The following is a 15,213-nucleotide window of genomic DNA, read 5'->3' on the forward strand; positions in this document are numbered from 1 at the left end:
TACCGAGGTTGCATTAACCCTCCTAAACTGCCCTTATTTGGATACCTTGTGTTAGTTTTAGTTTGGGAGGCAATACTGTTTAAAAGGTGTCAACAACTAATGAACTTTTTTTTTTTTTTTTTACACACACAATTTCACCACACATGGTACACTAAGTCAATATTGCCAGCAAAAAAGTTGATACACTCGTTATAAGCCTAGCCATCAAACAATGCAGAGTTCATCAAAGTGCACATTTATTGGTTTGCAGGAAAATGCAAAGTCGTCATTTTTTTTTCATGTCTAGAAACCAGAAGAGTTCATCATCTCAGTTGCCTCTACCCGTTTTGTCCTTGTCGTGCCTTAACTGGCCAACGGTATTGCAGTCAGAACGGTCATATTTGACTTCAAGGCTTAAAGGCCTCATCCTTGGGAAGCGCTATTAACTTCCAGCGCCTTATAGAAACTTTGTACTTTTCTGCATTACTGGATTCACCCAAAACCTTTTTCAGGACAACTCTCATGAAAGTAACAGTGTTGGTATCTTGGTTCTCTGACATCACCAGGTCCAAAGTGTCCCCAACTCTCACCTAAATATAGTACGAGATTGTCAGAACAAGCAGCAACAGTGGTAGGTATACGCCATTGCTGGTAATGCTGGTAAACACTCACCGTTTTACTTTTCTTGATAAGCTTTTGTCCATTTAGTCTGAGCTTGTTGCTGTAGAAGCTATCTTCAATTTTACTGTTGGAATGAAAAAAAATATATTTTATGGCTGGAACAGTTGCTTGCTGTAGATTTTATTTTTATTTAAAAAAATGTTATTCCAACTAAAATCAGCATGCCTCAGTGAAGCCTTACAACCATCATACACTAGACTGAGTTTGCATGTTGTCTCCGTGCTTTATGGCTTTTCTTGGTGTATTTGTTTCCTCTCAGATTCTAAAAACCTGCATGTTAGGTTAATTGAAGACTAACTTGTCCTTGGGTGTGAACGTGAGTGTTAATGGTTTGTGTATTATGTGCGGTGCCTCTTGCCCAAAGTCAGCTGGGATAGGCTCCAGGACAGCTGCAACCCGAATGAGGATAAACGGGTAGTAGCAGAGCGCATATAGACAAACAACCCTTCCCGCCTACAGACAATTTAGTCTTAAATTAACCTAACATGCATGTTTTGGGAATGTGGGCATAAACTGGAGTACTTTTAGGAAACCCACGCAAGCACAAGACGACGTCCAATTTCCACACAGAGAGGCCGGAGCTGAGATTTGAACCCAGAACCTCAACTGTGAGGCAGATGTGTTAACCACTATGTACTAAAGTACTTTATATAAATAACAACTATTACAAACATCACAGTATTAGTAGCATATTGGGTACTGGTTTAGTCATAATTTGTGAGACTTACTTGCGCGCCATGTCCAAGCCAGCTCTTAAAATGACATCATAACGAAAGGACTGCACATATTTCTCAATGTCTTTATAGTCTTTTGGAACATTTGGGTCCTCATCCACCTCATCCTCAGAATCGCTGCTCTCAAGGTCTTTTTCTTCCTCTTCCTCTTCATCCGTTGGCTTAGCAGCACCTTTCTTCCTGTTGCTTTTGAACCTCAGCTGATGGACCGACAGACTCCTGATGGCATCCCTGCTGCAGAGAGCTGGCCGGTGGCCGCCCAGTGTGGGGTAGGCGGAGCAGCCCCACAGCTGGCGTGTATGGATGGTCCTGGGACACCATTCAGTCTGTGCCGGTCCATAACCAGCAGCCAGTAGATGGCGCGGGTTCAGCCTTCCTAGCTGCCTCATGGCAAGAGCTTGGACCACCAAACTGTGCATGTTGGAACGCCAGCCAGTCACTAAAAAAAAAAAACATTTTGTCACTAAAATACAAGGTTATAGTTGACGAAAAAGAAACAACTGAGTTGGAATTTTTGAAAATATATATTCATTCATTTAAATTCAAATTTAAAAAAAAATCTGCAGTCCTTTACTCTGAAGTCTCGCGAGATTACCGCAACCTGCGGTAATCGTTGCTGCTTCGAAAACATCTTCGGTTGTCGCTCGCTGAAATATGAATGGAGGGTGAGGATTTTCAACTACAACTGGAAAGCGTCTTGTGCCTTCATTCATTGTCTTCAAGTCCGTCGAAATATACAAACATAATTGAAAATCAAACAACGGGCGTGTCAGTGCACTGTTTATTCTTTGCGCGTATGTTTTGGGGTTTTGGTTTTGTTGTTGTTGCGTGAGACGAGATCGGCTTCCTCTGTTTAAACGAGCCCGACACTCGGCGGGTCGAGACCGAGGTGAGACTAACTGGAAAGCCGTGGCACATATCAAGTTTTCGCATGCACCACGATGAATAATAATCATATAAGATGCTCAATCCTAGTGTCACGTTGTTACTCCATTGCAGGGAAATCAAGCACATATGTTGTAGTCACTCACCTAGAAAATAACCTCGCATAGCTTGTTTTGCTAATTCGTCGTTTCCCATTTATTGTTGTTGTCGCGTCACTTGTCATCTCGCCGTGCTGCCACCTATCGTTTGGGAGGACATCTTACAGTTTGTCTTTGTCCGTTTATGTCAGTACACTGTAAGACGTGTTTACAACATAACAACAAAATTGTACTTTAAAATGTTCAACGCAGGTATACATGAATTAATTTGAAAGTCTTAACTATTCCATTGTGCAAAGGGACTGACGTGTGTGGGGGGAATGTTCAGAATTCTGTTTTTGATTTTCTAATTTCAGGATAGATAGAAAGTGCAGTCGGAACCAGAACCCCAAAGTCAGCCACGATTGGCTCCAGTTTAAAAAATGAAACCGAATGGACGGATGGCTGGAAAAAGTGTATCACAAAAAGTGTCTTAAATCCTCCTGCGCATTTAATACAAAAATACATGGGCTTGTACTGACATTTATTGCAGATATTATTTTCCAGCATAGGATGGTTGATTACATATTTGTAAACATAATCACCTTTTTATACAGTCATTGGAATATTAGGACAACAATAATACAACTTTTGTACAATAAGTAACAAATTTGATTCGTTATGTGTTATGCCTTTTAGTGTGTCATCTTAATAGTACCTCATTATTTATTTATATATTATTATATTATCATTTATTATATTATTATTTATAATTTTTTTATACATTTACATCAACATTCAGCATCACAATTTATAGTCTTGTAATTTCAAGTGCATAATACTGGTTTGACTACATTGTTGTGAACTAGATATTTGCTAGACTATGTTCACCTGTTACATAATTTAAAAAAAATCAATATTATAAAATGTCTATGGTGTACCAAGTGTGTAAACATAAGTGCACTAACATCTTTGCATTACTGTAATTGTATGTAAACTGTAGTTGAAAGAGGTGGGGAAAGCTCTTCCGGAGATGTTGTGACGTTTGCATGAACTGTTCCTTACTAAGCTACATAGTTGGTACGGGACTACATAATGTACGCTGGTGGCTCACATTCAGTTATGCTTCTTCAACGCGCTGCGTTGGGACATAATTATGCAATTGTGGGCATGGAAAAATAACAGTCAAACTGAAAGAGATTTTCAGAATCATATTGAGCAAACAGAATTTTGACTTCAGTGTACTAGAGTGTGTTCTGCGATTGGCTGGCGATCAGTCCAGGATGTAGTCGGTCTCTTGCTCTAAGTCAGCTGGGATAGGCTACAGCTCACCCGCGAACCTCATGAGGACAAGCGCTGCTGGCAAAAAAAAAACATTCTGAGCAATGTAAAAGTCTGAAAAAGATGTTTAAAAAATCAATTTGTGTGATCTGCTTCATTGTGTGGTGTACAACAAAATATGCAGCAGAGTGTAGATAAAATGTCCCCTCCTGTGATTAGAATAAGTAGGCAGCACGGTGGCATGACGTCACAGTGAGGATGGTTTGAATCTCTCAAGAGTGGAGTTTGCATGCTCTTCCCATTGGTTTTCTCTGGGGACTCCGGCTTCGTCCCCCAGGCCCAAAAACAGTTTTCAGTCAGGTGAAGCCTTTAAATTGTCCTTGTGCGGATGAGATTGTGAATGGTTGTTTGTCTATATGTGCCCTATGATTGGCTGGCGACCAGTCTCGGGTGTACCCCGCCTCTTGCCCGAAATCAGTTGGGACCCGTGACGCTAAATGAGGAAAAGCGATACGGAAACTGAATGGCTTGACAGATTATGAAACGTCACCAACACATGAATAAATAAATGAACTGAAAATAACAGCTAGCGGCGTGTATTGTGTGGCATAGATTCGGGTTTCATTCTGCTGCGTTTGATATGCATCAGTGCAACTAATATATTCAATTGATATTTTCCATTTTACCTTCCACTTGAGATGATCCTACTTAGGTTTTTGCAGTTATTGCTGTCCTTAGAAATAGGTCGACTATGGAATATGAAACTCATCAAAGTTGCCAAGTGACTTGTCACTCATGATGCATTTGTTACACATATTTCAATGACCACTTTTAGACGTGTCCATTTTTTCGAGTCCAGCTCTTGTGAGGTAACTGCAGCGCCACTTTTATATGTCAAGATCGTAAAAGCTATGGCAACGATGTGCAGTGTTAACAGTCTTTGTCCGCGCAGAGGTTTCACATATCATTAATCACACTTATTGCTTTGGTGATTCACACATTCAGGATTTCTGCATTTGTTTGTATATCTCACATGCAGCCAAGTGTTTGTATGCTACAGATATTCTTGATTTTTTTTTTTTTTTTTTTAGCACGGTCACAGTGAAGTCTCCACACAAGAGCCGTTTCTGTGGAAGGACCTGTGGTTGTGGCAGTTTTCGCTGCAGTGGACAATGAGCACCGGGTAGCACAGCGCGTCGTCATAGTCTGGGGGTTCTTCGTCGTCTGTGTTGAGGCGTTCTGACAGGCAGCGGGTGTTTTCGCTGGGACTCTCCTGGTCGTCTAAACTTCCGCTCCTCCAAAAGCAGCTCCTTTGTGATCCGTAGCGTCGAGCCAGGGAGAATCGACTGCCGCTGAAGGGGATTCTGGAGCTGGCTCCTGTACAGATGCTGAGGGCACTTCTGGAGAACACTGAGGAGCAACTGATGGCCCTGTGGCAGCGCTCACAATTCTGACGAATGCCACTGAAGGTGGAGGGGCACTGGGCTAGATCTATGAGGCCTGCCTCTGAGTAACTTGGAACCAACTGCTGGTTGGACCGAATGTGCCACTCCAATTCCGTACTGTCAATTGTGTTGACGCGGGGGATACGTCGCCAATATGGCCTGTCCTCACACGGTGTCACTGGAATGTAATCATGTCCGAAGAGTTTCTCGACGCGATAGTGGACATATGCGGTGCGATACTCAATGAACACTCGTAGAGGCCATGAGAAGGTGAGGAATGAGGCGAACCAGAAGACATAATGGGACAGATACCAGGGGTGGTGCTCGGGGTCAGACATAGCTATGATATATTCCTTCAAGTCAATGTTTTTCAGGTGCATGCCCTCCCTGGCTTCCATATAGTCGTCGAGGCCTTCGTTGTCAGTGAAAAATCTTGCTCGCTGCGTGAGGTACGAATTCTCAGACTCAACGTTGGCAAAGCTAAAACACTTGGTAAAACGCATCTTTGTGAGGGCAGACTTCTCCAGGCTGAGCAGCTGTTTGGAGACGTCTTTCACTCCGCAGTGACTGTACTCAAATTCGGCTTCCGCCACATGAGTGTTGACTCGCTCGTGGTAAACTTGAGTACTGGTGTACGCGTCCCCATTGCGGTAGCGTGTGACTTGCCGGGTGCGACGCACGTAGTGGTAACTGATGGCCTTCCACCAGATGCAAGGTTTGGCTTGCTGCATCCTCTGGATTCGCTCGTAAATGCCCTCCACGTCGACTTTGTGCTGCAGCTCGTTCTGCACGTGACAGTGCCAGCATTCCACCAGGTAGACCAAGTAAAGCATGCCCAGTAGGGCTAGAGGAATATATATGTAGCCATCAGAGCAGGGACTGTCGTGGTACATCATGGATTTCCCTTTGAATGCGCTGTCAAAGGTGAGGCGGGTCACCTCGGTGACGTGACACCAAACCATGGCTCCCATGCAGCCGTACATAAGAACGGACAGGAGCAGGCATTTCCAGAAACTCTCCCGACATATTGACTTCCTCAGAGATTGCTTGAGGGGTTTTTGCTGTACAGAAAGATAAGAGAATGCAATAAAGAAAAACGGTTTCACGAATAAATTATCTCCTCGCGGCATTGGATTATTTTAAGTGTTGGTTCTTTGTAATGTTAGGTAGCAATAAAACAAAAATTACAGAGCTAATTTCAATTCTTTGTGGAGGGGTGGAACATACCAAGCAACAGCCTATTCTACTTTGTGACAATTGTAATGAAATCTATTTCTTTACAATGGAATTGCTCCCCCCGGCGCCAGAATACAAATGGTAGAATCCCAGCCATCTAATCCAAATAATAGCTGATGGAAGGTTTTCCCGATCGAAAAACGAGGGGTATGCTGATGAATTTGTTCCCGGTTAAAAATTCTCACACATAACAAAAACACTATACACGGGGGGAAAAAAATAATAACATTTTCACACACACCAGGAAAACTCACAGACAACAACAGCAAAAAAAAACTTTCACAGACCCCAAAACACATTCACACACCAGTGAAACAAAAATTCACAGACACCAGAAGACCTCGCATTCATAGCAAGCAACCAGTCTCTCACGCACACACAAATAAACCTCTCACCCTCAACAACAACAACAAACGCTCATACACAACACAAAAACGGACATGTAGGTTTTGGCTGTGTGTTAGACTTTTGGGTGATTTTTTTAAAGGTTGCATGAGAGGTACATGTAATTTTTGTTTCCACTTTTTCACGGTGAATGAAGTATTATGCTCATTAAAAAAAAAAATAATAATCACATATCATTGTACTTTTAGGCATGTGGTGGCTGCTTTGGACTTTTAATATATTTAAAAGAACATACATGCAACATTTTTAGCTGTTGCAATGGATTCCCGTAATTAGTTGTATGGGTTATATTATTGTAAAATAAATACTGCCAGATCTCTAATCTTGACAGTGTATGCCTACTTTTATATACAGTATAGGCTACTGCCTACTGTATGGAGATAATTGCTCAGCTAATGAAAACAATTCCCAATATGTCAAGTCTCCCGAACATTGTTCGTTTTTTTATGTACTTTTTTTTATTGTAAAGCTTTTTTTTTTCATGTTCAAAAAGAGCGTTCAACCCAAACCAATGCAGGCTCATTTGTCATCAAGGCACCATATACATATACCGTAACTGCACATTCACATCGCATGCTGTAAACCTATGCACATGGACTGCATGGTTTACATGCCCTAAAACACAGCAAGATGATTGTGTGAAGAAGATACCTCCTCTCTGGTGTCCTCCTCAAACACGGCGGTGGTGGTCGTGCTGCTTTCGCTGGCAGTCGCAGCCGACGCCGGAGGAGACATGATGCCGATCGGCGGTCGATAAATAGTGACGGGGCGTGGAGTACCTCGCTAACGACAGCAGCTAGAGCTCGAGGTAACCGAATAAAAGCTCGAGACGCATCTCGGAGCCAACTCTGCAGTAGCTCGAAGATGGACGAGCGTATAAGGGAAAGCCCGCATCCCACCTCCCTCTTCCCCTCTTTACGGTGTGCCGCAGTAACACGATCGCAAATTGGCGAGCAGAATATTTGGCGGCTCGAGTCGAAATGCCAAACAGAGCTTGTGCTGCACTTTCGGACCGCCGATTGGTTTCAGCAGACGGCGTTGGCGAGGGTTGCTCTCCATGGTGCTGAAGTGTCGCCATGCAGGTACGCGCTGAGGAGAAGACGCCGTTGCAGAAATGCCTTCAAGGGAAAGCCCAACAACAACAACAACAAAACACACCGACATTACACTTGTAGTGTACACTTAATTGTTTGGGCAAAGGCATCCAGAGGGTTTTTTTATAGGCTACTTAACCAAACACGAACAAGTCAGGACAATACATCCCATTTAAATAACACACGTTTTTATTCCCTGAAATCTGCTTTGTAAATGTGTTCAAATCTGTGTTAGTGAGTACAACAGTAGAAAACGCCACCATTTTTTCATATGAAACCAGGCCGCCACGTGACCCTTAGCAAAATTGGATTTTGGGGGTCCTCTGTTCCAGCCAATCACATTGATTATTACTCATTCATACACCCACAAACCCATTGGAGTAGTAATTCACTGCTGACACATCTTTACACATGTATGGTTGTTAATTTTGCAACAGTTCTTAAAAAAAAAAGCACATTCCCTGACAATGACTTGGACAAGTGGTGTAGTGCATGGTGTCAAACTTAAGGCCCTGGTGCCAGATCTGGCCCACTGCAACATTTTGTGTCAATTTCCATGAGTCTGCTAAAACTTGTACAAAAATTTAAAATCTTCGATACTTCAGGGGCTGTTGACGTCCTCGTGGACCCTAAACTAATTAACATCTACCCTTGAAGTCTGAACTCGCAAGCGTCAAAGGCCCGATGTTTCCACGGGACCACGTGTCTGAGAATAGGAACAATTGCTGGGACAAGGCGTCACCCGCAGGCGTCGAGAGGAACTGCAAAGTCAAACCGGGGAGGGGACTCTCATTTGATGTTTAACCAAGGATAAATGTCTGTTTTGATATTTCACGAACTCTGTAGAAATGTTTCGAAATGTATGCCTCGATGTCTGTGTCAGTGTGTCAACTTTAAAAGTGCAAGTGCGGGATTTTGACAATTGGCTGTCTCGATTTGACTCCAAGCAACATGAAATGTGATTTGAACCATAAGCAGTTCATTTGCCAAAACTAAAGTATAAACAGTCAGTCCGATATGCATGACTTCAGAGAAAAGTTGAGGTTATCTTATATTAATATATGATTTTAAACCCATTTTATCAAATTTTCAGACAAGATTCAAGCTGATGGGTGTGGTCTTCTCCTTCCCTCTTCGACACGCCCCTGGGGTACTTAACCCTGACACTGGTGTGTTTTTTCCTCTCTCTTGTGTTTTAGCTGGCTTCTTAGATTCCCAGCCACGGGGCGGCCACGGTCCACCCTGTTCAGGCACACGGCTCAGAAACCGCGAGCCTTGGGGGTGGAGACTCGGCTTCCCAGCCTATCCGTGGGCCACCGCTAGGCGATCAGAGCAGCTGCTCCTAAGGTACCAGGTATGCTTCCAGCCAAGCGTGATCGCTCTGAAATTGCCAGCGAGCCACCAAAAAAAGGCAGGAAGAGACACGGCCATTTTCCCACTATGAGGTGTGGCTGGGGCATCTGATTCGGATGCCTCCCGGGCGCCTCCCAGGCGAGGTGTTCCAGGCACGTCCCACGGGGAGGAGATCCCGGGGACGACCCGGGACACGCTGGAGAGACTACGGCTCTCGGCTGGCCTGGGAACGCCTCGGGATCCCCTCGGAAGAGCTGGAGGAAGTGGCCGGGGAGAGGTAAGTCTGGGCGTCCCTGCTAAAGCTACTGCCACCGCGACCTGACCCCGGATAAGCAGTAGAAAATGGATGGATGGATGGATGGAGGCGTGATGACCAACCGTTTTTCGTCTTCTGCCTCTTTTGTTTCTTGTTTTATTTTTCTACATCTTTTTCATCTTCAACCAAATCAGTTTCCTTGCTTCCCGAGACGCGCCCGAAGAGAGACTACCACCCACTAGCTTGAACCTACGCTCGTGAGTAGACGCGGCTAACTCTTGCCAGACTATACAATATTAGTGCCTAATAATTTCGGGGAAATTACAAGCTTCAGACAAAATCTCAACTTTTTCCTCTCTCTCCCTCCCGTCCGCACTGGACGCAGTAAACGCTCACATTTCCAACTTTAGTCCAACACACGATGTTCTATTTCCCTTTTCATACGCCTATTTTCCTTCTTTTTATCATTATTAGTGTTATTTTCTTTCTTAACTCAGACCCCCTTTGTGTGTTTCCCTCTCGATCCCTTGTAGATGTCATTAAATATACTATAAAATTCCACTCTTGCTTGTATTTTGTGTGTGTTCTGAGTTTAAGTAAACCTCTGTCATCTAGAACTTAAAATTTCATTAAGTGTAGCAACCTTCAGATTACGATAGTGATGAAAAGGTCTCTTGTCACGTTCCCTAAATTTTACCCACATAAAAAGTGAAGCAACGCAGGCGTCGCTTCCGGCTTATTCTTTTCTTCTAAATTAATTACATTTTAATTCAACCAATATACGCTACACAGGTATTGTCACCTACTATTGAAATCAACTCAGTTAGACACAAGGGGTCCTGACACCTCAATTTACAAGCAAGTTCTGTTCCTACGGCAAAGAAAATTCAAAGCGAAACATTATATTTGTAAATGCAGAATTTGCTTTGATGCTTGTATTCGACCTCTTCCGATTGCTGCAGCTACTCTAAACATTTCTGACTTCGGCGGATGTAAGGACCTGCTGCTGTTGCATAAAGCGCTTCAAGTGAAATTATATTTTTAATACTAAAATGGAATTATTATTGTCATCCATGAACTGTCAAGTTCACTGTTTTACAAAACCATGGGGAAAAAATGGTATACCACGTTATAATTTCTTGATTTAGATTTCAAATTACAGTTGTTCACTTGCATTTAGTAGTTGATTTGTTATGCTTGAGTAATTCTGTGACTTCTTAGGGGAGACCAATTGCCTCAAGTTTGGGTATAAAAAGTATTCATACAGTATGGGAGACAACCAACAAATAATCTGCAACACAGAAAACTTTATTTACTATTACATGTTAATATAAAGGTTGACTACAGGAGATGCGAAACACTACCAACATTATCAAATACAGTATGATTAAAAAGGCACAGTCCAGCGAGGGTACAGTGTGTGCCATGCAGACCGAAATATCGAAATCATTCAATTCTGCAGCCACATGATGCATTCAACATTCTACAAAAAAACATTTTCAAATATTCAAAGTTCAGAAGGTCACGTTAATTTAATCACCTTAAAATGTACAATATCTAAATATATATGTAAAGCATTCAAAATGTACTAAATAAATCCAAATTGATGAAACAAACCAGAGTTTGTCTTTCTTTACTGGTGGTTGTTACTTCCGCAGAATCGAATCTTTTTCCCAAGCTCTCCTTTTCTGATGAAGAAGGGGACCCTTAAAGCAAGAGAGAATACAAGTTATGGCTGCAGAACGTCATCTGAAAGTCAAGAGTAGATCCTGACATTCTTATACACTATTTTAAAGAACCCTATGGCATGGTTGGTACCATTCGTCACAATGAAGTTGTCAATTACTGCAAATGATTAAAATGATGGTATCAAATTCTACTTACGGAATACATTTTGGAGAGGTTGTTAAAAAGCACTTGACCTGCGCTCACTTTGTTCCTCAGCCCTCTTATGGTTCCATTTTTGCTGCAAATATTGAGCCGCGTGTTGCTGAAGTGCATCTCTCTCTTGGCACTAGCATACAAAAGCAGGTCATCGGGTTCGCCACCGTTCTCCTCAAGAGAAGACTCGACCACCAGGCCTTTTAGGTGGCCGTTGGCCTCACTGGGGGGAGATGGGACCCTCTGCTGTCGCTCTGGACCACGGGTGTTGTCAAAGTCCTCTGGGTCACAGACCGACCCACACCACCGAGTCTCATCCTTGAACACCTCAGCCAACACACGACCACTGTTGGCAGACGCTACTCGGAACCTAACTGTCCTCACATTCTCCTGTTTCACTTCGGAGCCCTCCATTGAATACAAGAACACTTCACATTTCGCACCCCAGTCAACAACAGTGGACATGTTCTGTCAGACTAAGCCATAGCCAATTACTGCGCACTTATCAAACAAAAACATCCCGACGTGCCAAAATGAACTGAAAAGACCCAGAGTACAAAAACTAGACACCAAATTGATCAATAATGAATGAAGCTTTGCCATGGAAACAGCTAAAAGAGGCAAACTGTAAACTGATATCACCATGTTCAATAATTGACTGGTAGTTGTCAAGGGACAGCTATCAGTGTCTTGTCTTTAAAAGACATACAAGCAGAGGTGTGATCCGCTGGCAGTGAGTAAGAATGACCTCTCAAGGAACTGCTGATGACCTTTTGTGCTAATTGCTCCCTAGTGACTTTTTTCTGACCCTGCAATGTGAAGAGTATCTCAATGGGACATTCTGGAATAGCAAATAAGGAAGTCAAAAAATATATGATAAAATACTCAATAAGGTATCAAATATATATATATATTTTTTTGAAATAACAAGAGGGCAGCACAGAAGAAAAGTGGTTACAATCAAAGGGTTCTGGGTTTGAATCTCAACTCAGACCTTCCTGTGTGGAGTTTGTGTCTTCTTCAGGCACTCCGGCTTCTTAAAACAACGTGTGTGTGTGTGTGTGTGTGTGCATGTGTGTGCACGTGTGCCAGCTGGGATCACTTCAGGCTCACCAGCGACAAGCGGTCATGCGCTACAAAGAAAAAAAATTTGAAAATGTACTGCATATTCGAGAATGAACAATGAAAAAAAAAAAAAGCTAACTAACACAAATGAAAAACCTTTTTTTCACCCTCAAGTTTTCAGAATTGATTTGTATCAATTGTTATATACGACGGGCTGCAAGACTAGCTGAGAGGGTATTGTTTAATGTTCATCTGTCTATGACAGTGATTCACAGTCGGTGTTGTGAACATTACTATGAAAATGCAGCTGGTTACAAATATCAGTTACACTGTTGAAATTTTAATAGTAGTGTTACTATATCAATTATTTTACCAAAGTAATATAACTAATTACATTTGGTTATATTTTTATGACTTTTAACATTTTTAATGAATGCATCAACAGGACCCTTGGATCTTTCCTCTAAAAAAAAAAAAAATTAAAACCATAGATCAATATTTTGGAATTGACCACATATTTGTTCTTTATATAAATAATAAACTGAAAACAAAACAAGATGAAATGTAAATACCTAATAACAAATATGTTTGTTGCATTATATGTGTACAGAATGTGGAAAACCACCATACCATACTGTTTGATAGCAATTTCAGCCCCCTGTATATTCCACGTATATTGAGGACTGACAATAAACTGATACCATACCATGTTGCAAATAGGCACAATTTACACAGTCGCTTCATATGACAAACCAGTTAAGTAAATGTTCCATAAAAAAGTCAAAATTTCTAAAAAGGAAACTGTTCAAAAGTCAACGTGTTAAAAAGTGTATCTCTAAGTCTAACCTTTAAGAAAAATCTAGATAAACTAATACTACAAGGTCATTGTTGGAAAAATATTTTATGTTTGAGACTACAGCAGAAAGGCACATGACAAGAGAGAGTCAATCACAAGTGTGGGCTTTAGAAGGGGGACATGATATGAAGAAAAAAATAAAATAAAAGAGCTTTTGTGGCTATTTTTTCATAATTAAAATTGTAATCATGGACATTTCCAAAAGTAACTGCAATTTAATTACACATGTTCTCCCAGTAATGTAATGGATTACAATTAAATAAATATTATTAATATATGAGCTGTCATTGCATGTACAACCCCAATTCCAATGAAGTTGGGATGTTGTGTTAAACATAAATAAAAACAGAATACAATGATTTGCAAAGCATGTTCAACCTATATTTAATTGAATACAATCCAAAGACAAGATATTTAATGTTCCAACTGATAAACTTTATTGTTTTTAGCAAATAATCATTAACTTTGAATTTTATGGCTGCAACACGTTCCAAAAAAGCTGGGACAGGTGGCAAAAAAAATGCTCACAAACACCTGTTTGGAACATCCCACAGGTGAACAGGCTAATTGGGAACAGGTGGGTGCCATGATTTTGTATAAATGGATCCTCCCTGAATTGCTCAGTCATTCACAAGCAAAGATGGGGTGAGTGGAAAAGTGTTCTGTGGTCCGATGAGTCCACATTTCAAATTGTTTTGGGAAATTGTGGCTGCCGTGTCCTCTGGGCCAAAAAGGAAAAGAACCATCCGGACTGTTATGGATGCAAAGTTCAAAAGCCAGCATCTGTGATGGTATGGGGCTGTGTTAGTGCCAATGGCATGGGCACCATTAATGCTGAAAGGTACATACAGGTTTTGGAGAAACATATGCTGCCATCCAAGCGACAACTTTTTCATGGACACCCCTGCTTATTTCGGCAATACAATGCCAAACCACATTCTCCACGTGTTACAACAGCGTGGCTTCGTAGTAAAAGAGGGCGGATACTAGACTGGCCTGCTTGCAGTCCAGACCTGTCTCCCATTGAAAATGTGTGGCGCATTATGAAGCGTAAAATACGACAACGGAGACCCCAGACTGTTGAACAGCTGAAGCTGTACATCAAGCAAGAATGGGAAAGAATTCCACCTACAAAGATTTAACAATTAGTGTCCTCAGTTCCCAAACGTTTATTCAATGTTGTTAAAAGAACAGGTGATGTAACACAGTGGTAAACATGACCCTGTCCCAGCTTTTTTGAAACGTGTCGCAGCCATAAAATTCTAAGTTAATGATTATTTGCTTAAAACAATCATGTTTATCAGTTTGAACATAAAATATCTCATCTTTGTAGTGTATTAAATTAAATATAGGATGAACATGATTTGCAAATCATTGTATTCTGTTTTTATTTATGTTTAACCCAACGTCATTGGAATTGTGGTTGTAATTCGTTACTCCGAAACATTGCATATAGTGACAGGCATAAATAACAATGAAATGCTCTTCCACTAGATAATAACACTAAAGATAATTAACTTTTGTGACATTTTTCTAAAGCAAAAGGTGTGCCTTGGCTCACTAAAAAGGTTGGGAAACACAATACCCTCAAAGTGTTTTTCCGATATGAACAATAGGTAGTTGTGACACGCCCCTTTTGAGCCGCGTGCCTACGGCGACGCAGAGCTAGTGGGGGCAAAGAGTCAGTGCTTTCCATGTGTGTTATGGTTAGTCTTATGGATATGGTTGGGGTTAGGGTGGGCTACGATGGGTTACAGCTAGGATTAGGCAGGGTTGCAGTTTGTGGGATTTACATCAACGCCAGCACACTGAAGTCACATCTTTTCCTGTGTCGAAAAGGTCGGGCGTGCTCTGGGATACAGCAGCCAATAATATTGCATTGGCACGTGTCCTGGAGCCAATCATATTGGAGTAAGGCGTGACCTGCCGACAAAATGAGTGGGATTTCTAATAACGCTCCTGCAATGCTTTCTGGGTTATGACCC

The 15,213-nt window shown here is 41.8% G+C and overlaps 2 protein-coding genes across 2 annotated transcripts; both read right to left on the reverse strand.

Moving 5' to 3' along the window:
• Positions 1-219: 219 nt before the first annotated feature.
• On the reverse strand, positions 220-2,530 carry mtres1 (mitochondrial transcription rescue factor 1). The gene is made up of 4 exons (XM_061795437.1): positions 2,426-2,530; positions 1,389-1,833; positions 652-724; positions 220-569 (listed from the first exon to the last, which is right to left on the reverse strand). Exons 1-4 carry the CDS (start codon positions 2,472-2,474, stop codon positions 387-389), a joined length of 750 nt encoding a protein of 249 aa, XP_061651421.1. The 5' UTR covers positions 2,475-2,530; the 3' UTR covers positions 220-386.
• Positions 2,531-2,883: 353 nt separating this feature from the next.
• tmem151bb (transmembrane protein 151Bb) lies at positions 2,884-8,326 on the reverse strand. The gene is made up of 2 exons (XM_061795436.1): positions 7,375-8,326; positions 2,884-6,143 (listed from the first exon to the last, which is right to left on the reverse strand). The coding sequence occupies exons 1-2, from the start codon at positions 7,456-7,458 to the stop codon at positions 4,734-4,736; spliced, it is 1,494 nt and encodes a 497-aa protein (XP_061651420.1). The 5' UTR covers positions 7,459-8,326; the 3' UTR covers positions 2,884-4,733.
• Between the last annotated feature and the right edge of the window lie 6,887 nt (positions 8,327-15,213).

The sequence above is a fragment of the Phyllopteryx taeniolatus genome, chromosome 13 (genome assembly GCF_024500385.1).
Source record: "Phyllopteryx taeniolatus isolate TA_2022b chromosome 13, UOR_Ptae_1.2, whole genome shotgun sequence".
Classification (NCBI taxonomy): domain Eukaryota; kingdom Metazoa; phylum Chordata; class Actinopteri; order Syngnathiformes; family Syngnathidae; genus Phyllopteryx; species Phyllopteryx taeniolatus.

What these genes read in the sequence shown, in the direction of transcription:
- mtres1 (XM_061795437.1), bottom strand. Translation starts at nt 2,474, where the DNA reads ATGGGAAACGACGAATTAGCAAAACAAGCTATGCGAGGTTATTTTCTA. An exon ending in TATGCGAGGTTATTTTCTAG is followed by an intron (nt 1,834 to 2,425) that starts GTGAGTGACTAC and finishes TTTTTTTTTTAG; the next exon opens with TGACTGGCTGGCGTTCCAAC. An exon ending in GGCTTGGACATGGCGCGCAA is followed by an intron (nt 725 to 1,388) that starts GTAAGTCTCACA and finishes TCATTCCAACAG; the next exon opens with TAAAATTGAAGATAGCTTCT.
- tmem151bb (XM_061795436.1), bottom strand. Translation starts at nt 7,458, where the DNA reads ATGTCTCCTCCGGCGTCGGCTGCGACTGCCAGCGAAAGCAGCACGACC. An exon ending in AGGAGGACACCAGAGAGGAG is followed by an intron (nt 6,144 to 7,374) that starts GTATCTTCTTCA and finishes CTTTCTGTACAG; the next exon opens with CAAAAACCCCTCAAGCAATC.